Here is a 24,365-nt window from a genome sequence, read left to right as displayed (position 1 = left end):
AAAAGATAATTGATATAAGAAATATAACCAAGAAAAATTGCTTTATCATTAAAAAGGTTGTCTTAATTGATGATTTAAAATAATATTTACTATCTATAAGTCAAATTTATGATAAAGATTTTGACATATATTTTTTGAATGTTTGCATAATAACCTTAAATAATATTTAGGAGTTAAAATGAATAATATTTACATATTTGATATTGATAATATAAGTTTAAGAATTTGTTGCAAAAAAATGGCAATGACTCATGGTTGTGGCATAGGAGACTAACAAACTACAATGAGCACACTTAAATAAATACTCACTTATATCTAGTTAGAAGGATAGTTCAATTGATTTTATAAGTGATCATCTGTGCCATGCATGTTAGCTTGGAAAGCAAGTTATGTTACCATTTCAATCCATTAAGACAATTAAAACATCCATACCATTAGAATAATGCACATAAATTTATTTGGACTAGTAAGTTTAATAAGTCTGAGAGGTCAATCATTAGGCCTGTTATTTTAGGTAGAAGATTTATCTGGGTTAGATATCTAACACATAAGTGTGATCTATTTAGTGAGTTTAAAATTTTTTTCTATTTAGATTATGGAAGAGAACGTGAGAATGGTAAGTTTAAGAATTTTGCAAAGAATTAGGGAAAGAAAATAACACTATAAATCGAGAACACCCCAATAAAATGAGTAGCTAAAAGAAAGAATATGACACTAGTAGAGGTTGCATGTTCCATGTTAAATGAATTAAAAACATCAAAATAATGTTGGGTGAAGGCTATTAATGTTGTTTCACAATATCGTTGTCAGATTCTAAGTCCTTGAAGATAAAAGTGGAGTATTGCATTAAGTAGTTGACAGCCAGCATAAAACTTATCAAATAATCATGACATAAATCTTTAAATACATTGTATTAATACTAAAGAGTTCCCTAGAAGCAACGTGCTGTATGGCCAGAATACAGTGAGCAGTGTGCAAAGATCATTGCACTAGTACCCGGGTTCAGTGTTAAATAGGCAAGGATTCCAACATCATGGACTAATGTGGGAAAAAAAGCTAGTCCAAGAAACTAAAATTTAGATAAAAACTTGATATATAGATTCTCTTACAAGTAAATTAATGGAATTAATAGATAGTATGATCCATAGAAAGATAAATATTTTATACATTCAAGAAACTAAATGGGTTAGAGAGAAGGCTAACGAGAATGATAGTTTAGAATTTAAATTATGATATTCTGGTATAAGTCGTACAAGAAATGGTGTAAGTGTGATTATAGATAAGAGTTTGAAGGATAATATTATAAAAATTAATAAAATTAGAGATAGAATTATACCTTTAAATATTGTTATTGATGTTATGATTATTAATATTATGAGAGTTTATGATCCTCAAGTAGGCTTGTATATATGCTCAATTAAAATTACGGAAACTTTAAAGAATTAATACAAATGATATTTTTGAAGAAAGAGTTTTTATTTGAGGGGATTTTAATGGACATGTTGGTAGGGAGTTATATGATTTTAAAAGTATTAATGGTGGATTTGGAGTGACTAATGAAGGTAGTAAAACCATAATAGATTTTTCTATAGCTTATTATTTTATAATTGCAAATACCTCATTTAAAAAAAAAAAGAGATGAGCTTCTCATCACTTCTAATAATGCATATAGTAAAACTCAAATTAATTATTTTCTTATAAGAAAAATATATCATTTAAATTACAACGATTATAAAATTATTCCGAGTGAAAGTTTATATATCTAACATCGCTTATTAGTTTTGGACTTTAAAATGAAGATGCATAATATAAAAAATAAAGTAAAACATTGTTCTAAGATTAGATGGAGGAATTTAAAGAATATTAACAGAAATATTTTTTAAAGTAAGATTTTATATCTTAAAATTTTATCTATTCATAAGTTAATGTTATGTAAGAAAAAATAGATAGTGATATTAAGAATATTATAAAAATTATGCTAGAAGTATCAAAGAAAAAAGCTCCTAATAGTAAAAATAATTGGTGATGAAATAAAAATGTGGAGAAAAAAAAATGAGGATTTGTTATAAAAATTAATTTAGATATAAAAACTCTGATAATTGAGAAAAATATAAAGAGACATGTAAGCAGTCTAAGAAAGTAATATACGACGCAAAAAATTTAGCTTTTAATGATTTATAATAGATTAGATATTAATACATGCAATAAATATATGTATAAGTTAGTCAAACAAAGAAATATAAGTAGTAAGGATTTTGTTCAAGTGAAATGAATTAAGTATGAAAATCAAAAAGTGCATTTATTGGAAGAGGATAATCAACAAAGGTGGATGAGATATTTTGCTAAACTTTTCAATAAAGATTGTGAGAATACAATTAGCTTCAGTGACCTTAGCATACTAAATGAAAATAAAAATTTTTATTTTTATCAGCGTATTAGTAAAATTAAGAAAAATGAAGTGTAGAAAAGTTGTTGAATAATCAATAAGATTGCACGAATTATAGAGGAATTAAGTTAATGTGTCATATTTTAAAACTATGGGAGAGAGTTGTGGAGCATAGGTTACAACATGATACTAATGTTTCTCAAAATCAATTTGGATTCATGCCAAATAGGTCTATTATGGAAGTTATAAATTTATTGAGAGATTTGATAGAGAAGTATAGAGAGAAAAAGGAGAATCTTTGTAAGATATTCATTAATTTAGAGAAAGTATATGATAAAGATCCAAAAGAAGTGCTATGGAGAGTTCTAGAAAATAAAGGGTTAATAATACTTATATTCAAGTCATTAAGGATATGTATGTAGGAGTTGTTACTTGTGTTTAAACACAAGGTGGTTTGACCAAGTTTTTTTTCCATTATGTTGGATTACATCAAGGATCAACCTTAAGCCCATACTTTTTTGCTTTAGTCATGGATGTTCTCACTAAACATTTGCAAGAGGTTGTACCCTGGAGTATGCTTTTTGTTGATGATATTTTTTTATATTGATAAGAATGTAGATAGAGTTAAAGGTAAACTTGAATTATGGAGGTCAACCTCAAAGTCTGAAGGATTTCGTTTGATTAGATTTAAAACTGAATATAGGGAGTGTAATTTTAGTAATAATGGATTTAATGGGGGATTATGATCTTACGCAATCGAGTCATTAATAAGCTATTGTTCAGAGTAATGGTGAAATAGATAGGGATATTATTAGCAGAATTCAAGTTGGATGATTGAAGTGGAGGAATGCATTAGGCTTGTTGTGTCATAGAAAAGTCCCCGTCGAACTTAAGGAAAAATTCTATAAGATGGTGGTGAGACCTACAATGCTTTATGGTGCAAAATGTTGGTCGTTAAAAGAGAAGTATAATATTAAGTTAAGCATTGTAGAGATGAGGATGCTCAAGTTGATGAGTGGCTTTACTCTTAGAGACAAGATACAAAATGAGCATATACATGAAATGGTTGGAGTAGCTCTAGTGGAGGATAAAATTAGAGAGAGTTGCCTTAGATGGTTTGGTCACATAAAACAGCAGCCTTCTGATGACCCTATTCGGAAAGTAGATGTATAAGATTTAGCTTATATTAAGAAAGATAGAGATAGACTTAAAAAGACTTAGTTAGAAAATATTAGAAATAACCTTTCTTTATTAGAATTAAATGAGAATTTGACTATTAATAGGACACAATGAAGAAAAAGGATTCATATAGAGGCTTGTTGTTGTTGTTATAGTTCTTGTTGTTGTTGAATGCATCATATATTTCTGATTAATTAAAAAAGAAAGAGCAACATCAATTCAAAGCCCACCCCATCTTAAGTGTTGCTATTCAATTAAAATATAGGTGACATTTATGAGAGAGAAAAAAGATATTTTGATGAATTTAATAAAAACATTCAACATTTTTAGAATTTACAAGGATGGGTCATTAAAGCAAAATAAAATACTTCAGGTGGGAAGAATGCAAACAAATGTTTCACCAAAATTTTTAGCGTTTTAAATAAATGCAAAACATGGATATGACAAATCAACAATCACAAATGCATAATAGATTATTTTCTAAGAAAAAAAATATCAACAACCGAATTTTTAAAACAGTTGAATTGTTTCTGTTCGTAGCTATTTAACAATCTATTTTAGGTTTTGAACAAAAATTTAAATGTTCAAGTTATAAACACAAGAATCAAGCGATGCTAACACCATATGAAATAAAAATTGATTTATTTTGAAGAGAATTTGATGTAGGCAAAGGGGGGGCAATTGATGTGCCTTGGCTTTGGGCTGACTTGATTCCTTGGTTTGGGCTTGGTTGTTCGGGTTTTGCTGCTTTGTTGGGGAGCTGCTATGTTTTCAACTAATTATTGTTGAGTTGCTGCCTTTATCAACTCATAAATGCTGCTATCCAGATTCTCCCACCCCCCTCTTTTTGGCCTTTTGGTTCCCTGCCTGGGCGGTTCCTTCCCCTTGGCATTGGCTGCTTGTTGGTTGTGTCCAGCAGGCCATTCGGTTGCTGCTCCTGGCATTGCTTGTTGGCCTTTTGTCTCCCTTTTTTCTGGTTGGTTCAGCAGTGACTGTTTGGGCTATATAGCTTCCTCTTTTCACCTATAAATATAGGTTGTTTTGGACTGTTTGGCTCCCTCTCCTCTCCTATATATAGGGGTTGTTTTGGAGTAGAAAAAAGAGTATGTTATGGAGTAATTTTTGGACAGCAAAATCTGAGGATTTTTTGGATAGCTTGCGAGCTATGCCTCTTCGTCTTCTCCTTCTTCTATGACTTCGTCTCAGGCTTCTTATCTATTTCTTCTCTCCGCAAATGACCACCTCATTTGTATCTTTCTTCTCAATCAAGGAAAAGCTTCTTTAGGTGTTTTTATGTTCTATTATAAGATTTAAGTTGTGTCATGCGATGTTTCAAAGTTTAAGTGTTGTTGTGTCTTAATTATTGTATTACTTTTTCTTCTTTTTAAAGAAAGACGCTTATCTGTTTGCAATCTTAGGGTTTTCCTAAATTTTTTTACATCAATTTTGTATTAGAGCCTAGGTTTTTCGTGTCTTCCTCTTTTTTTTTAAGTATTTAGAAAAATGGAAAAACATGATGTAATTGAGCCTGAGATTGGAGAAAGTAAGCCAAATGTTCTTGAACAAGATATTCCTATGAGTTGATGGATTCCGCCACAATGAAGTTCTACTGATCTGATTCAAAATGAATTATACAAGCTTCAGATGAAGATGCACTAGTTTACGGAAAAATACGAGAAGAAAAATAATTTCTTCAGGCCAAATTCAAGCAAGAAAGAGAAATGATCCTGAGGAAGTATGCTGCCTTGATTCAAGATTTGAATGTGGCGCCTTCGGCTCGTTAGGAAAGTGCTAAAGTATTCTCTCATCAGGAGATGAGTCCTTTCAACCGGAGAAGAATTTGAAGTATGCAAGGGGGAGGGGGGTTGATGTGCCTTAGCTTTGGGCTGACTTGATTCCTTGGTTTGGGCTAGGCTGTTCGGGTTTTGATGCTTTGTTGGGGTTGCTGCCTTTATTAGGTCATAAATGTTGTTGTCCAAATTCTCCCCCCCCCCACCCCTCTTTTTGGCCTTTCGGTTCCCCACCTGGGCGGTTCCTTCCCCGTGGCGTTGGCTGCTCGTTGGCTGTGTGCAGCAGGCTATTCGGCTGTTGCTCCTGGTGTTGTCTGTTGGCCTTTTGCCTCACTTTTTCTAGTTGGTTCGGCAATGGCTGTTTGGGTTGTTTGGCTTCCTCTTTTCACCTATAAATATAGATTGTTTTGGACTAATTGGCTCCCTCTCCTCTCTTATATATAGGGGTTGTTTTGGAGTAGAAAAAAAAGTATGTTATGAAGTAATTTTTGAATAGCAAAGCCTGAGGGCTTTTTGGATAGCTTCCGAGCTATGCCTCTTCGTCTTCTCCTTTTTCTATGACTTCGTCTCAAGCTTCTTATCTATTTCTTCTCTCCGCAAGTGATCACCCTATTTGTATCTTTATTCTCAATCAAGGAAAAGCTTCTTTAGGTGTTTTTTATGTTCTATTATAAGATTTAAGTTGTTTCATGCGATGTTTCAAAGTTTAAGTATTGTTGTGTCTTAATTATTGTATTATTTTTCTTATTTTTAAAGGAAGACGCTTATCTGTTTGCAATCTTAGGATTTTCCTAAATTTTGATTGCATCAGAATTTCAAATTGATTACTTGTTTTGGACATCAAATGGAGAGTGCAAATTACGTTTTGACACTCAAAGTAGTATTTCAACTAGTTATGTACTATCGAATGAAGAACAAATATATTAATGTGGAGAAATAGTTTTCCATACCATTGGCCCTAAATTTAGAGAAGTTATTGATAAACCTCCCCGTAATGAGATCAAATTTTTATGGTTTATTACATCCAGCTCAACAATGATTATGACATAGTTGTATTAATCAATGCGAGTTATTGGTCATATGAAGAATGCTCGGTACCAAAATAGATTTGGCATAAATATTTCAATCAGTTTTTGGATTGCTAAAATAGATTAATCCAATAGATAATTTAAATGTATAAAACATAGACTATTGCACTAATGATTGTAATGTGTCATTAACATTGAATGTAGATATTGTAAAGCACTTGGGTACAAATCACAAATTGAAAAATAATGTAAGAAAAAGGACATGCCATATAAGAGGTCATTTTATTTGTTTCTTATTCAATGACTAAAAAGATTATTTGCATCTATAAGTTATTTTGGACATATGAGATGGCATCATGAGAGATTATATAAAAGCATATTGAGTGATCCATCAAAAATTAAGGCAAGAAGACTAAAAATTAAACTCGTGATACCTTTAAATAGTAATATTATAGATAGAACTGGAAACAAAAAACTCTTGAGGCATGAACTAGAAGTAAAAAAAGTGAAGTTACTATGAAAAACAAAAACTAGAAGTCAAAATAAAAAACTCAAATGTAGAGCTCTAACGCAGTTTTTTAAAACTACCCCTGCCATTATTGGAGCAACTTCTTTTTCCATCACTTCTCGAACTTTTTTCTGCAAGGACCGCTCCTCAAAATTTAGCAGATCATCAAACTGATAATAATCGGATACTGTAAAATGAAAACCTTATTCTGTCAACATTGAGGAAAATAGCAATGGAGTCATCTTTTTAATGTTTATTTCTCTGAATCATCAGATAAGATAATTAAATCAACTAAAACATTGCAACATTACAATCATCAGACCGTGCAGTCACCATCTTACATCATTATCATCAAGTAATTGACCCCAGGTTATCATGATTCGTGAATATTTAAAATAGTATGCCTAAAGAAAGATGAAACTGTGAGGTACTTCCATAAATCTTCAGACATACCCATGGCAGGAAATATTTTTGCTGGGGTTGCCTGAGGGAATGCAGCAGAGATCTCCAAAGCAGGCAATCCAACGGTTGAATCCATAATTGCTTTTGTATCATCACCTAAGATGTGAATTATTTGACAACAATCATAGCTTGAATATTCCAAAACAGAAAAATAAAGGCTTTTTCGAGAAAAATTATACAATATCAAGAGTTTCTTTTCATATCCACTTATAATGTCATTGTATGTAGGACCATGTGGTAGACAAATATGCAGTATCAACAACAGCGTACTGTGACTAAGGCTTCATTTGGGATGGCTTTTTTACTGTTTCTTAAAACAGCTTTCTAGTACAAATATTTTAATTTTTGTAGTAAAAAGCTGCTTTAATAAGCATTAAAAAAGCCGTCCCAAACCAAACCTAAATTTTTAAGAATTCAGAACTATCACTTATACCAGTTAATGAATTAAATTGTTTTGGGAAATGCCAGCAACCAATTGTAAGTGACCAATTACACTCAATCAATTTATTTCATTAATTAGTAAACCTGAATGAGAGGGACAACCCAAGCATAAACATGGTTTTAATTAACAGCAAATCTCCGAGCACTGTTCTCATAACTCCATCATATGGTCATTTTAACCCTTCCTTACAAGGAGACATATTTACCATCTTCGGCAAATACGGCTGGTCTTGTAAAATAAATGGATATGCAGGAAAAGTTTTTTGCAGTTTTATAAAGCCAAAGCACTTTTAAGCTAAATTTCTCCCGACTAGGTTAATCCAGATGATCGAAGAGTAGAAGAGCATTCGCTGAAGAATTATCAAAAGGAAACAAACTTGAAAAAAGCATTAACCTTGCTTCTGAGAAGTGGCAGCAGCCATGGCACACAACGACGAAATGACTGGATTGAAGCCGACTTTTCCCAAAAAAAAAAAGAAGCTCGGAAATTGCTTGAGGGAGGTCCACAGAAATGTAGAAAGCAAGACAAATAGAAGGTAACCAAGAAATTCAAGACAAAAATTGGGCAAGTCGAGCCAAGAAAAAAGTCAAAAACCATCTGAATTCTGACTGGATAACGCTGCCACCAGCGTCCAGCGCGATGGAATGGACCCATATTTGCATTATTTTAATATTATTATTATTAGTTTAAACTTTTATTACTAGAGGAGTTAAATACGTATCACATTACCCTTCTTAAAGCTTGCTCAGGAGGCACAAATAGAAATTTTTATTTGGTGCGTACGATTACCGTGCGTCCCAATGACCCAACCGAGATCGGAAGTGAAAATTTAAAAGAAACTGAAAAGAAATCGACAGGCCACTTTCCAAAATTCGAAATCGAGCCTTTTCAATTTCTTTGGTGTTATTCATCGTCATTCGAAGCTTCTTTGGTCACCACGCCTAAGATCAATATTTTGTTGCGATGATAAAACTATTTTGTATGGTGGGATATGTGGGATCTATTTTCCTGTTAAAAAACTATGAAAACAAAATGTTTCGATTTAGGGTTTGGTTTGGAACTTTTAATGCCTGGCGTAAAAACATTTTCTCGCATATTCTATTAGAAAATATATGTTGGAAATATAATTGTTGCAGGCTAGAATATACGCGGCGGTAGAGTTTGGAATTTTACGTCCGAGCGTTGTACGAATATTCATCACACAAACATAAAAGGAAAATAACACCATGATTTTTACGTAGAAAATCCGAAAGAGGGAAAAACCACGGGGCCATGCCCAGTTGAAGTAATTCCACTAGTGTTTGTTTGAAGTACATATGCTGATTCGTCCCATAAGTTAGGACGATCATATTACAAAGAGTTTCTCCTGAATTGAAATTCAGTTACAAAGTTATGCAGAATTCTGGCGTCTCCCGAATATCAGGCAGAATTCCGGCGTATTCAGGCGGCGGAAAGAACTCCGGCGGTGGTCAAGGAGGAGCTGATTCTCCTCCTCTTCTTCTTCTCTTCTCTTCTTTTCTCTCTTGCTTGAGTTCCTTCTTATGGAGAATGAGGGCTCTATTTATAGTTTTTCTGGAGTGGCATGGCTTGTAAATAGGCGCGAGATCAGGGGCAAATAGGGAGTGGTTGAATCAACGGCCGATATTGAACCCTTCGATCGTGCGTCGTTTGTTGGACATTTGAAGGCTTTAATGATGTCGGAATTTGGCGATCTTGGGCTCGTTGGATTCGTCTCGTCGAGCTGATCGATTGGACTATAAGCTCGTCAAAATCAGAGACCGTTTGGCAACTCAATTTGTGGTACGAACTTTATAAAAGAGCTTCGGTTGCTCGATTTGGGCTGATTTGGGCTCAGATTGAGTTGAATTTGGTGTCGTTGGGTTCGTATTTCCAAGACGATAAGTTCAAGTATAAGTTTGCTGAAATCGGATTTCAGATGATCCCAAACTTAATTTTTGAAGTTTCCGGCTAGTTTTTTGCCTCGAGATTCATGACCGATCAAGATAATTTTATGATGATGTATCAATGATTATTAAGTGCAGTACCATGTACCATTGTTCGGTATATAGTTATATAGATGTTTCAAATATTGTTAACCATTCTGAAAGACGTGTATTATGGATTATTTGTGATTTTTATAATATAAAATAAATGTTTATATCAAATGAAATCTCATGTACCTATGGTTGGTACCTCTCGGTATGAAAACTCAGAACCGATCGGTACCACTCGGCACCGAGTGGTTGCGGTAGGTACCACGCTCAGTACCATGATGTAGAGCAGTACCTTTAGGTTATCAAGTTTTGAAGTTGTTTATAACCAAACTCAGTAACGATATATGGTATTGATTGGTACCTCTAGGTACAATGCTCAGTAATACACTCATTTCCGTGATTGATAGGTACTTATATGTTACGAAGATTGGAACTTTATGGTATCCAAACTAGCATGTCGATCGGCACTGCTCGGTACTCCTCGGTACTTCTCGGTACTATTTGGTATCGTTTGGTAACATTCTTAATACATTGATAGCTCTGTTCCTTAAGGTTCATAAGTTTAGAACTTGTCGGTACCACTCAGCACCGCTGCTTGGTACTACTCGGTACCGACTATGCCTCACTCTTTTCTTAATTTTGTTAACTTATTATCGTTTCTAAGTTTATAGGGATATTCTCTAAAGATTTATTTATGATGCAGAACTTCAACTTTTAGAGAAGTTTGTAATCATTTGGTTACTACATTTCGACAAAAATTTGTTGATAGACTCAGGCAGCTCAACATTAATCAATTATTGGTTTTGCCTTCTTTACGTCAGATTGTTCCCCTAGTGCATATGCTGCTGACCAAGTGGGAGATCTAGAAGGAGTGTTTTGTTATCAAATGATGGAGGCTACAATTCATTTCATATGAGAATTCTCTTATGCTTGGACTGCCCAACATAGGTGTAAATTTATTCTGGGAAGTGTTATAATAAGTGGCAAAACAGCAAATGATGTTATGTATGAGATTAAAAGTTTGAATGTTTCCAATCCATTAAAAAATCTTGTGAAAGAATTCATAATTGACTTACTATCAACCATTTTCTTTCTCATGACCAACATTCGGATACCTACTACAATCCTTAATGTTGTTGAGAATGTGGATGAATTTTTAACTTACAACTAGTCAGCATCTATTAGAAAATTCCTAGTGACGGAATTTAATGGCATTGTGAGGAAGAATTCCAAAGGCACTCCACTAGATTATAATAATGGATTTTTAATCATTATAATTATGAGTCAATAATTCATGTCGATTAAGTTTGTTACTATAAAACCTCATTTAATTTAGTAGGCTAACATAATTTTGCTCAATATTTACATATTTGATTTTTAGAGCATACAAAGATTCCAAACACCAGTGGATGACCTATCCCGACCCCGATTTGTTCATTGGGATAGCCACATTATGTATAGTGAGAAAGGTGACCAATTTATTTGTTGATCTTGACGATGCTCGTGTACTGATTAAAGATGTACTAATATTCATTTCGTATGGAGCTCGACCTGATTAATAATATTCTATAGATAGTCCATCATTTCAAAGGAGTTATAAAAGAGGAGAGAACATTATTAGAGAATTCTCCCATTCTTTCTCTAGAAAGAACTACATGTCCACCTGACAAGCAACTCAAAATTCAACTCATTCGCCACTCTAGCCCCGAAATCACCCCTAGGGCCCCTAGTCCTGCCAGCTCCACTAAGATTCCCAGCCCCGCCAACCTGTAACACCCCCTCCTAGAAAGAATCATCCAATGTTGTTGTTTCAAAAGATGCTAATTGGTAGAGCCTACACCAATCCATCACTAAAGTGATCGCATAAAACAACTTACTCATGAAAAACCTTGCCAAGGTTAAATCCACATTCGTTCTGCTACAAAGGCATGTGCAGGCTCTGAAACAATTAGTTTTTGAGCTAAAAGAAGAAAAAATATTTGAAATATGAAGCTATAGAGAAGTTTTTGGTAGACCACTTCCCTGCTGCATTTAAATGTTATCAAACTTGAAGGCATGCATAATCTTCTTCAAGGACCATTACAGGAGATAGTATTATTACCCCGTCAGCTGCCCTAATTTTTTAGGAAGTCACATAGCCAAAAAATGCGGCAGAAGCCTAGGAAAAGGTTAATATTAGTGAAAAAGCAACAAGTAGAACTAATGAAAAGGAAGAGGGCTTTGCTTCATCATCCCATGCTAGAATAGTAAGATGGGTGCAGCGAAGGAATGATAGGGAGAGAAAACTGGTGGAGACTGCATTCACCACTGGTGAGTGAAAGGGTAAAAAAATCAAACTTATAGTGAAGAAGCATATGACACTTGATGGAAAGGTGGATGCTAGTAAGATTGTAGAAAAGGAAGGTCATATAAGCAAGGTAAAAGGTCAACTAGATAAAATAAATTAATTAATTAGGAAGTGGCAGACAGAAATTGAAGAGAAATATCTTACTGCTGCTACTAACATTCTTGAGGTAGATGGTGAATATAAAATAGAATCACGACCAGCACCGATTATACTTGATTTCCTAGGTCAGTTATTACTAAATGAAGAAAATCCCATCTTTATCGGCACCTATCTGAAATAATATAATGATAAGTAAGTTCCATTTGTTATTTTATAATGATTATTATTTTAACTAGTTAATAGGGAGTGGTACTGAGTAGTATCGAGCTTGTACCTAACATATACTGAGCACTATTGACAGGTACCCCCCATATATTTTGTAGTAACATCTTGTACCGAGCAGTACCGAGTATTACATAAATGCTTGGTACTACTTTGTATATGCTTAGTAATGCTTGGTATCGAATGTTACCCAGTTGTGCAAACAGACCCTTGTCGTGTATTTATTTTCACCAATGACCATTTTTGGAATTTTCCAGGAATGACATTATTTTTATGGCAGGGAATACTGTTATTTATAGAAGTCAAATTGTCGAGACTATAACGTTAGAGTACCTTAATAACAACCACGACGATGCATTTGATATTCTACTAGCTGGGAAGAATCAGTTATGCCCTGGCCTCTGCTAGCCATTCCTACTTGTTTCTAGCTTATATTGGGTTAGTTAGTAATTTATAATGTTGTTATGTTTTTTTTTCTAAGTTAATTTCTTTTATCATTATGCCATGTATATTATTTATATAAGGCGGACATCACAATATAAGTCTCCCATATCACCAAAGAGTTAGTTAGGGCTACCAATCTAAGGCTTATCCCTATCATACTCAACTCTCATTGGGCCCTCATAGTTGACAACCTGAAGAAGAAAGTGTAAAATTTTTATGATTAATTACCAAAAAAGACTCACAGAGCCATACTTCTTGAAGTTGTAAGTGACACTCACTCATTAATACTACATTATACATAAATTCTTATATAATGTATTGAATTTCATTTATTGATATCTCATATTTATGAAGAAACACAAAATTCTTTTGATCATGACATATACCCATGGCCGATCCAAGCAATTTCAAGTGTGCCAACCCAGAAGAACAATGTGGATTGTGGGATGTATATTTATAAATATATGGAAGCTGTTATCCATCCGCAACCTGTTATATAGGTTGATCTAAAAGACTAGTAAGAAAATATGCCTAAATTTATGGCATAATTTGCATATGTCATTCTTTTTGTTACCAAGAAATAAATAGTTTTCGAATCAGTTTTTTCATAATACATATTTACACATTTTTTTAATGCATTGATTGGGTATACATACAACACTTGTACATACTTTCATTAATTGTTTAGAATTATAAATTTTACATAAAGTATGTAGTATACATTCAATGTTTCTCTTAAATAGATCTGCATACATCCTTAAGTTAAAGGTTTTGAGTTGTACCCAACTGGTAACGAGCAGGTCTGTACCGAGCAATACCAAGTTACACCGAGCTGTATCCAACTAAAAAAGTGGTACAGAGTGTATATGCATTTGGTTCTTAGTCGGTACTTCACAGTACTAATCAAACCCAAATGGTTGGTACTAATGTCTAATGAAGTAACCGGTGCATACATTGTTGTAGTTGACTTAGAAATGGATAACAACCAAAATATGACATCAACTCAAATTGTATATACTGGCATTCAACCATGTTTAGGAATTTTTTTATGCTACCTCCACACAACTTTTTAAGAAGTTGCTTATACAGGTCCGCAATAAACGCATCCTTAGTTGGATCCCAATAGTGATAAAGAATAACACTTACTATAAGACATGGTGATCTTTCAACATATTCAAATTTGCCACATTCATTTTTGGAATGACTTATCGCGTGATATCGCATCTGGAGAAAGTTGGTACTAACCACGTGTTGATATTTCTCAAAAAACTTACACTCCATGCATCTCCATCCTTTGGCATTTATGAAATTTCTAGTTATGTTATATGGAATAATCAACACCTCATTAAATGAAATTTGGAGTACACAATTACAACATTCATTTTGTAACATCTATATATTTTGTTTGCATGTAACATCTATATATTTTGTTTGCATTTGCAAGTTGCTCAAGTGGACTGTCAAAACTTTATGTTCATGCATGCATTGAACGGGTGGCTATGTTTACAAAGAGTTTTATCAGCAAACCTAGATGTAGCTAAGTATCTGGCAAACAAAATTTATAGGGCATAATGTAAATACAGGTAAAATTAGTACATAAACTTATCTAAAAACACATACGTTGTGGTGTATAGAAATGGTTACCAAAGGTGAGAGATATTTACCTTCCATGAATCAAAAAGGCATTTGAAGATCCAATTATACAAGACATTTACTTGCAGCCCAAAAATGACTGTTTGATTTTTGGAAGAGTAAATACCATTCGGGCATGGAAGAACATATGACAAGTCAAAATTCTATTACTCAATTTCATTCAACCTAATAGATATTTATGCAGAAGGAAGTAACATTAAATAATATAAATTCTGCAACAACGAAGAGTTAGTAACTTAAAAGTTGCACCAAACCTTATTAAATTACAATAAAAGTTATAATTACCCACCAAAAGCATTAAATAAATAGATTATTCACACCAAAAACTCGCCATTAATACAAGGCCAACAATACAAATAATATTATCAGGACCCACTAGTATCGATCCAAACCGACTTATACTAATAAGTACTGAACGATACACTAGATACGGAACAATACCGATAGGTACTGAGAAATACCTATCGATATCGAGCAATACCTAACGGTACCATGTGGTGCATATCAACATTATTGTATCTTTAAAAAATTATACATCATCCAAATTTCTTTGAATCATTTATTCCCATCATCATTCTTGTATATTCAGCCATTGGCTAGCTTATTGGTCGCCGAAGAATGTACTCATATATCAAGCATTTTGGTATGTTTTTGAACGACGCTTGGCTCACTAGATCCTCGGTTGTAAGCTATTCTGTAATATAAGTGTTCAACTCTATAGGTTTCAAATTTTTTATTTTCCTCTTTTACCAATGACCCTTGAATCTTCCATTAGAGATACCTTTAGGACGACACATCAGTGGGTCATTCAATTTTTTATTCCCACCCCCAGCTGTGCTGCCAAGAAAGTTGTGGTTTTTTTCTTCCCTTTTAGGATGAAGTCTACATTTACAGTCATGTCAGTCATTAAAACCAACATATATTGTTCTGCATTCTCATTCCCCTGTGCTCGTGTGCTAATTTGATATGCAAATCTAGAAATATAATTTTTGAATATCATACCATTAGATCCCTCCTGAGATGGGCAAGCATTCTTTCCCATACATGTCACCGTCCGCCCAACATAAATATCTTTTATAGCTTTGGCTAAACATCGGTGTAATAAGTACTTCAAAGGAATATTAATAATATCTAACTATCTTATAACTCTCATGCAATGAGAATACAGTAAAGCCATAATCTCGAACATCCCACAGCTCTAGTGTATGGTACCCTTAATTGCATCAAAATGAATAGTCCAATGTTGTGACTGAACACATTTGTCGACGTTCTTGATGAAAAATATGGATGAGTCGGGTGAAGAGTGATATATACACTATCCACCAACACCTTATAAGAACTCTTTTTCAAAAAATGTATATAATTTTCTAAAATAAAATCAGACGGCTTGCTTTAGGATTAGGCTATTTTTAATTAAAGGTTGTATCTCGGACTGGCTACATCTAAAATCTTCATCATGTTCATTCTGATGGAAAGTCTTCATTACCTTCTCTAAGCCTAGGAAGCAAATAGTAATACAACTTATTGGCTTGGAAATGTCATGGCACATATTATTATTGGACTCACTATATTGTGTATAAAGAATGCCAAGGTTAAAATATTTTTTATTAAATATTGTTGACCACTTGTGCCTAATTCTATATAGCTCTTTGAACTAGTGAAGGTTTTAGAGGTTCCCTTATGTGAACATTTCGGCCCAATTTCTCTTGAACTCATCCTCAGAATCACACTTGCTTACAAAATTATAAAATAGACCTCTAACTTTGATATTATTTTTGAAGCAGCACACCTTGCAACGAGCCTTCTTTACTGATATGCCATTGGCACAGTCTATGTCGTGTTTGAGGTAATGTAATTTTATTTACCCTAGGTATTGCCTGGTCTTAATCAATAAATCTTGTTATGGGGTGTTTATTACCTATTATTCATAAAAACGTTTTAATTAACCAGGTAAATGAATCAATTTTCTTCTCAGATAAAAAAGCCATCCTAACAGAATATTCTGCCAATGATTATTAACTCAAACAAATAGTGTAAAATCTAAATTATATTTGTTAAGCCTATAGCTAGTATAAAAAATTATCACATTCCTAAAGCTGTCATAATCTATTCTCTCCAACCCATCAACCCAAAAAAAATTTAGCAATCTATCATCCTCATTAGTTTGGACAACCAATGCAAATATGTTGTCATGAACTAGTTGTTCTTTAAACAATTCAATTAGGGAATTTGTGTCTCCATTCTCAATCTTGGCTCTTTTCTCTTTTTGAATGTAGTTGTATGCATCTCTCTTAGAGAACCCCACACTTCTTACACCTCCCAATTCATCAGATACGTAAGTAAATGCATCAAATATTCTTATCCCAACTTCTGTCATTGATTTCAAAACAGATGCTTTCTCATCACTATTGTGCCTACATAATTTAGGCAAATATTGATCTTCCAACCTAGGTAATTCATGGTTGTGGCTTTAAATGGATTTTTACACTGACTAAACTCTATCTTCAATCACTGCAAATTTAATCATAGCTTGACACCCAGTTTTTGTGTTTGATTTTTGATATTTTGATTTGGCATTTAAGTCAATGCCCTTCTTGAATCCAACTTTTGAACATACAAAGTCCTTTGGTTTTATTTTCATCAAATTAGGCTAGTAAGAATGATGTTCTTTCATAATATTAAAACCATGATTATGATCATAATCACATTATATATCATATGTTTCCTTCTGATATAAACTTGGTAGTACAAAAAAATTATGGGTACAAAGTGGAACCTATTCGTGAAACCAAGAATCTGTACTGAGCAATGATACTGGGTAGCGATACCAAGAAATGGTACTAGATAGCGATCTCAGTACCATGATCAGTACTGATTCTCGATACCAGGATGAGTATCACGAGACGGTATTGCTTAGAAGGGGAAGAGGCAATGAGAAGTGGTACTACTCGGTACTAAGAAGGGGTAGTGAGAAGAGGCTTTACACGTAAGTAGATAGAGCAACACGGAAGAGGTGCACACATAGTTACATTCTCAAATGATAAATTCTAAAACCTCTTCAGAGTTAAGAACTTACCGATGATATTCTAGACTTATCTCCCGCACATCGTTGCGGTGAGTCTTCCTGAACGTTTTGGGTCTCTTCCATCTCCTCGCACTCTTTGACATCATCCAAAGAGAATTTCATTTTCATATCCTCTTCCTCGCTGCTCTTTCTTAGCTCTCTTCTATGGAGAAATCCTGTCTCGCATCTTAAAAAGTAGTTCGCCAATATCATAAAACCTTAAAAAGGCGCATTTCTTTTAAATTTTTTGCATTCGATCCTAGTCGGGTTGTTGGGCCAAGCGATAATCAGAAAAGCACGTGCTAAATTTTGAGTTTTCATCGAGTCTGGTTGTTGGGTCACTATGTGCATCATTTAATTGTCATCCGGATATAGAGCTACGTCTGATGTCTACACCCAATAAAAATTCCACATGAAATAAAGCATATAAATATTTTATTTGTTTATTTAGGATTATAAAGCAACTCATGTTGCTTGTGTGTGTGTGTGTGTGTGTGTGTTTAAACCCACAAAAGGGTTTACACATTAATTATGAAAAATAAGATACAAGGTCCTTAAAAGGGTCCGAATACTAAATAAATGATGTTGGACCTACAGCCAAAAAGAAAATAAAACCTAAAGAGTCTAAGATCCCCTACTAGTTACATATAGAAAAGGAATTGGATGGCAGAAAGCCAAACCCAAAAACGGCCCATCTAGAAACAATACCAATGATTGTAGCAAGAGTACTAAGGAATGTGATTGAGCTTGCAAAAGAACCAAATAAGCAACAAAAAGAATAAACCAAAGGGAAAGGATACACAAGATAACATCAACAGCTGCAAATGCCCCCAACTGTAGAAGGAAAACAACTGGACCGTCAAATACAAATGACAATAGCAGACAAAGAACAACCAAGCCAATCAAAACCAAAAGCAAGATACTTGATCTGAACCTGTAGTAAAAGACAAAACTCTAAAGAAAACAAAATAAGCAAAGCATGAAGAGAGAAACGAAAAAAACTACAAAAACGAATAACAAAACAACAGAACCACCCAACCAACAATCACAACGAGAAAAATCCGGAACACCAGGAGAACCCAACACCAATAGATCCAACCATTAGAAGTAGGATTAGAGAAAACTTTAGATCTAGTAGGTCTACTTGCATAATACTTGAAAGGATGCTCCATTTTTTTTTCTTGCGAATAAAATTTGAAAAACCATCATTACCGTTGCACCACATTAAAATCATAATCCTCCTGAAAGCCATTACCAAGAGCAACATTAATAAGTTATACATATATGTAAGTTTGTATGTGTGTGTGTGTGAATGGGTTAGATGATTTTATTATGCAACATGTTGTTTAATTAATAATTAATAATCCCATGCAACATTATATATTGACAACTCAAGCTCATGTGGAAAGTGCTTCCACCTCAACGGTACCCATCAACTACTACCTTTTTAATTTTATTAATGAAATGCATTTTCCTTCATTACAATAATTTTTTCTTACTGTTATCTACATTGGATGGTTCATAGTTTCATCAACTATGTTAAATATATAAACGTGTTTTATTGGATTTATTAAATCATTCTTTTTAAAAAATCATATATAATAAAATTAAAATAAAAAAATATTAATTTAAATTGAATGTTATTTTTGAAATATTAAAACCATATTTTTGCAAAATGTATGCATTTTTTCTTATTTTTCATATATCCTATAAGAAAACCATTAAATGGTTTTAAAGTTTCAGTACATTTAGATTAATATTATCTTTAAATATTTTAGTCCATTTTTAACCATTTAAAAAGAATTTAGGTAATTTTAGCATTTATTGTAGCTACGCAAGAATAACTATATATCAACAAGCATGCACATTAGATGTTTGCCATATATATATATATATAAAAGATTACTATCTGGTTGAACATTTAATGTGCTTACTTGCTGATATCATTTTTCTTGCATGGCTGCAATAAATGCTAAAATGACCCAAATTATTTTTAAATGGTGTAAAATGGACTAAAATGTTTAAAACTAATATTTAGTACTTTGTATTAATATTGATTTAAAATGTTGATATGAGTTTTGAAAATCATGTGTGCTCGTTGCATTAAATTTTGAAAAATAAGTTTGACGTACTTTCTTGAATTTCAAACAATTTCTTTAATATCAATTGTTTGTCATTCATCGTACATTTAAGACTATTATTTTCAAAAAATAGACATTCTAACTTATTTTTCTTAATATCAATCACATGCTAAAATTAAATTTATTGACTTTAGAAGATAAAAAATGGGCCCAATTTTAATCAAATCTTTAATCAATAATTTAAATATTATAAAAATTGAAATTTAATAAAATTACTAATTTTTAATAGCATCAATTTTTTTATTGAAGAATTTTTTAATTCATACAAGTTCTAAAAGAAATAGAGTAGCTATAGCTAGGTTTTATTTAAAAATTTTAATTTTATTGAATATTTGCTATTGTTGAATAATTTTCTAAATTTAGTCAATGTACATAAATATTTTAATTAAATTTCATTTAATTTATACAATTTAATTAGCTTTTAACTTTAAAGAAATGAAGCCTAATGAGCACATTGACCTAGCATTATTACCTGTTTGCCCTTGTGGTTTGTATATATTTTTGTGCCTCAAGTACTGTACTATATAAAGCACTTTTATAATTTAAATATGGTGAAAACCCTTACAATATATTCATAGCTAAGGTCCACTAAGCAATGTGTAGGATACCCCTTAAGGCATCCATAGGTTTAAAATGTTCCATGATGGATATTATCACACTATGACCTGTTTTAATACTTGGTTGGCTTTTTTGTTCTAGAATGATATTATTCTATGATGTAATGAAATATAGATTAAGATGGAGTTGTGCTATTTATGATAAGAAACTTTGAAATTCTTTATTATATATTGATGTTATGCAAAATTATAACTTTCTCTTTTAATAAAATCTAAGTACACTTATGAATGGTGATGGAGTTGATTTGAGAATTATAGTCTTCTTATAAATCTTGGTATGGGTTGTACATTTATATTCAATGAAACGTAATTGATTAGTCTTTGTTGAGGTGGCTAGGTGTATAAAGAAGTTCCCCATTGCAACTATGACAATTGAATAAAAATGAGGAAAAGTTTGATTCATATTGTTTACTATTTAATGCTTTAATGATTTGTGTAATTACCTAGAACATCTCCTTAAAGTCAGACTTTTTTGTTTAAATTTTCTCCCCGTTAAATTTACAAAACTAGGATCAAGCTTAAGTTACAGTTTGCAAGAAAAATAGCATATGATCACTACCATTGTAATAATTTCAAATTTAAATGAACTTTGATTTCTATGCCTTTGTATAACAAGTATGTTTTTGAAGGCTGTGAGCCAAATATGGCTTATTGGCATTTGGTCAACTATCCTAAATATAAAGGTATGGTTTTTCAAAGGAACTTAGTTGATTCATAATATTTATAATCTTTAGGATAATCATGTAGTTAAAGCTCTCACATTAAGTTTGATAGAAAAAAATTTACATATAACTTTGTATTAACACTCACATGACATGAGTTGTAGATTTAATTAAGCGAAGAGATTATAAGTCACATTTTTTAAAAAAATTATAGTAGTTAACCTTTCTTGCATATCGATTGAGATTGAGATGAAATGGTTTTTTAAAATGAATATAAAGTTAAATAAATTTTCTAACATAGGGGGGAAAAAAGAGTTAGGCAATCCTAGCCTCAAATAAAGTATTAGATTTAAATAAAGTAAGTCTAGTATGTCCCTCAAATAAAATGATGTTTGAGGAAATTTTCATTAAATATGATGTTATATGCCATTACCTTAGTTAATATTATCTATGTTGCTCCATTATTATTATAGAAGTATATAAGTCCCACAATCTTAAAATTGAATTAACCGAAATGTAAACTTTATTCTTAGAGATTAATTTTCTCCACATAGGGCAGTGTCTTAAGCATCCTATGTAACTAGAATTAAATGCGCCTAACTTTTTTTTCTTTTGGGCTCTAGATACTCACTTTTAAAGTTAAGACAATTTTAAAAATAATTTGTTTAATCCAAATTCCTAAAATCAATTTTTGAAATCTATATATCCACATAATTTTTTACAAAATTCTTAGGAATTAACTTCTCAAATGTAATTAACTATATTAACTTGATCTTATAATGAATCAAATAGAATCAAGTAAAACTTATTTAGCTCTTTACATTATTTAGAGGAAATCTCTATGAAACATAACATAATTATTAATTATTATTACTCTTAAAGGGTCCATTTCATAATTATCTATCTTTATTATGAAATACTTTTTCTTTTCTTATTTTTGGCTGGGTGAATTTGTATATAGGGATTTTTTAATATTTAATAAGGACTAGTCTATTTAAATACCATTCCCTTAAGCAGAAAGAAATTTTCAACAGACTAACTTCTCAAGTTTATTGAGTTTTAAAGAAATAGTTCAATGCTTTGGAGAGGTTTAAATAAAATGTGTTTGATGTATAGACAATGACTCCACCACAATGAACATTAGAAATTTGAAGACCTATACTTCATGATTTTTTAAAGGTAAATAATAATTAATGCATACAATTAGACAACCTATGAGTAGTAATTTTCTTATAGAAAATTGAGCATACCCTCCTTTATTCTTTTCCCGTAGATTGGTTGCAATGGATTTCATATATGGGAAAGATTTCCCTAAATTCAATAGGATTTTGGGGTTCTAGACTTGTTATCAAAAAAGGAGGAAATCAAAGTATTCCACTCCTAGCTACTTTCCTAACAGCATCAAAGAGAAGATTTAATCTTGTTGGAAAGACTTCCCTATTGTTAAATGTCTAATGATCAACTTCTATTATTGAAGTAAAGTCATAAATTTTTATACACGATAATTCTACCTATACAACATATCAAAAAATTCAAAGAACCCCAAAGTATATTGTTAGGGACGAGATAATGAGATGCAATAATCACTTAGATTTTTTATTGTCTTCTTATTGTAATGGTTGTTTCTTCATATTCATGTGTATTAGCGATATACCAATTCATTATTCAATTTCTAGCTTTAATAAGTGGTTATGTGGATGCTTTCACTCCTTGAATTAATAAAGTGGGTATTTTGAAGAAAGCAACCTAGGGCACTTCATTAGAACATGACTTATGGGTGGAATAGTAAAATATTAATTGTGAAAACACATATTATTGTCTCAGTAGGTTTCTAACTACAGTTTTTTTAGGAAATTTCCACTTATTTTATGTTATGTTGGTGTCTTATTATTTCTTCTTAAGGGTCTAAATTTTTTCTTAGAGTTGTGGTTATCTTCTTTGTATTAGATATCTTGTTTATTTGTATTGTATAAAGTCATATTTATGAATTGTTTCAAATATTGGGTGAGGACTGGAATTCATAGCATGTTATTTCGAAGGAAAATACATTGGGATTTATTTTCTTACATACAAAAAGGTTGATGTAGAGTTAATCAATATCAAAGTGAATTAACTCCAAAACTTTGGAATAATCACTATTTTAAGTATATGGTTTCAATGTTTGTGTCCTTTTATGGATTGAAATCTACTAATTCTTCTTAGTTCTATGTGCAAACTAGCTTTGTATCCTCCAGTAGTATAGTAGTCCTAAACATTTATTAAGGTGACACATTTAACTTTTTTAAATAATCATATTTCTTTCATTAAATTCATGTGGAGTTTATTTTAATCTATTGAGGTAGTACATTTTTCCCATTTGAAGAATGTTTTAATACTCTAGGAAAACCAATTTTTTGCAGTGACAAAATTTGCCACAAAATCTGAGAAATTTGTCTCAAATCTTATTTTGTGGTGGATTTGTGACGGATATGGTTTCAATACTAAAATAAGCGTCACAAATATATTTGTGAAGGAAATTATCCATCGCAATTTTTTTGCGGTGGATTTGTGACATATTTATGACAAAAAAAAATGATGGTTTGATTTTTGTAGTGCACTGCATAATCAGTCTCAAACTATGGATTATGTCACAAATTGTGTCACAAATTGCAATGAATAATCCTAACGGATAGTTCCATCACAAATGTCGATACCCAATATTTGGAAAATTTTCCATCATAAATCCATCATAAATCTGTAGCATAAATAAAGGAAATAAGCTCCTAGAATTATTATTTGGGCTTTTCATCATTCACATCCAAGAAGATATAAAAAAATAGTTATGCAAAGCAAATATAATCAAATAATACTATGCAAATTGCATGAATTAATAAACAAATAATTATATTCAATAAAATTCAATAAAAGTTATGTCACTGTTATAGTTTCACTATAACTTATACATCAAATGACATCAAATGTATCAATAGCCAACTTAGGTGACAATCTAGTTGGAATATGTATGCTTGCTGTTCTGCTCCGCCGATGGATGAGCCAGTTGAGATCCTCTAATATGCTCACTTAATCTTCTAAGCTCCTCCAATATCTCAGTGTTCATGTCTACTTGAGTTTTTTTGGACATTTCTCTGACTATGTTGTTAAGTTAGCCACCTATTGGCTAACTAAACTCTCCTGGCTTCCTGCTGAGTGGTTGGTGGCAAAAGAGGATTGTCCCTCATATGCAGAGTCTTGCAAGCCTAATCCATAAATTTGCTCATTCTACATTTCACCTATCGCCTACATCCAAGTGCAGTTGTCGAAAATATCTGTAGAACCCATAGAGGATCC

The 24,365-nt window shown here is 32.2% G+C and overlaps 1 protein-coding gene across 1 annotated transcript in view; it reads right to left on the bottom strand.

Moving 5' to 3' along the window:
- LOC110113353 (acyl-coenzyme A oxidase 4, peroxisomal) overlaps nt 1–8,302 on the bottom strand; it is a gene marked incomplete at its 3' end in the record, with an annotated part of 49,551 nt that extends 41,249 nt beyond the window's left edge. Inside the window, exons 1-3 of the mRNA XM_028695949.1 lie at nt 8,189–8,302; nt 7,345–7,449; nt 6,972–7,078 (exon numbers count right to left, since the gene is read on the bottom strand). Of these exons, the coding sequence (XP_028551782.1) occupies nt 6,972–7,078; nt 7,345–7,449; nt 8,189–8,216 (240 nt within the window). The remainder of the gene's footprint in view (nt 1–6,971; nt 7,079–7,344; nt 7,450–8,188) is intronic.
- Nucleotides 8,303–24,365: the final 16,063 nt, after the last annotated feature.

This window comes from Dendrobium catenatum, unplaced genomic scaffold, assembly GCF_001605985.2.
Source record: "Dendrobium catenatum unplaced genomic scaffold, ASM160598v2 fragScaff_scaffold_716, whole genome shotgun sequence".
Taxonomy (NCBI): domain Eukaryota; kingdom Viridiplantae; phylum Streptophyta; class Magnoliopsida; order Asparagales; family Orchidaceae; genus Dendrobium; species Dendrobium catenatum.
This window is presented reverse-complemented; position numbering and strand designations above follow the sequence as displayed.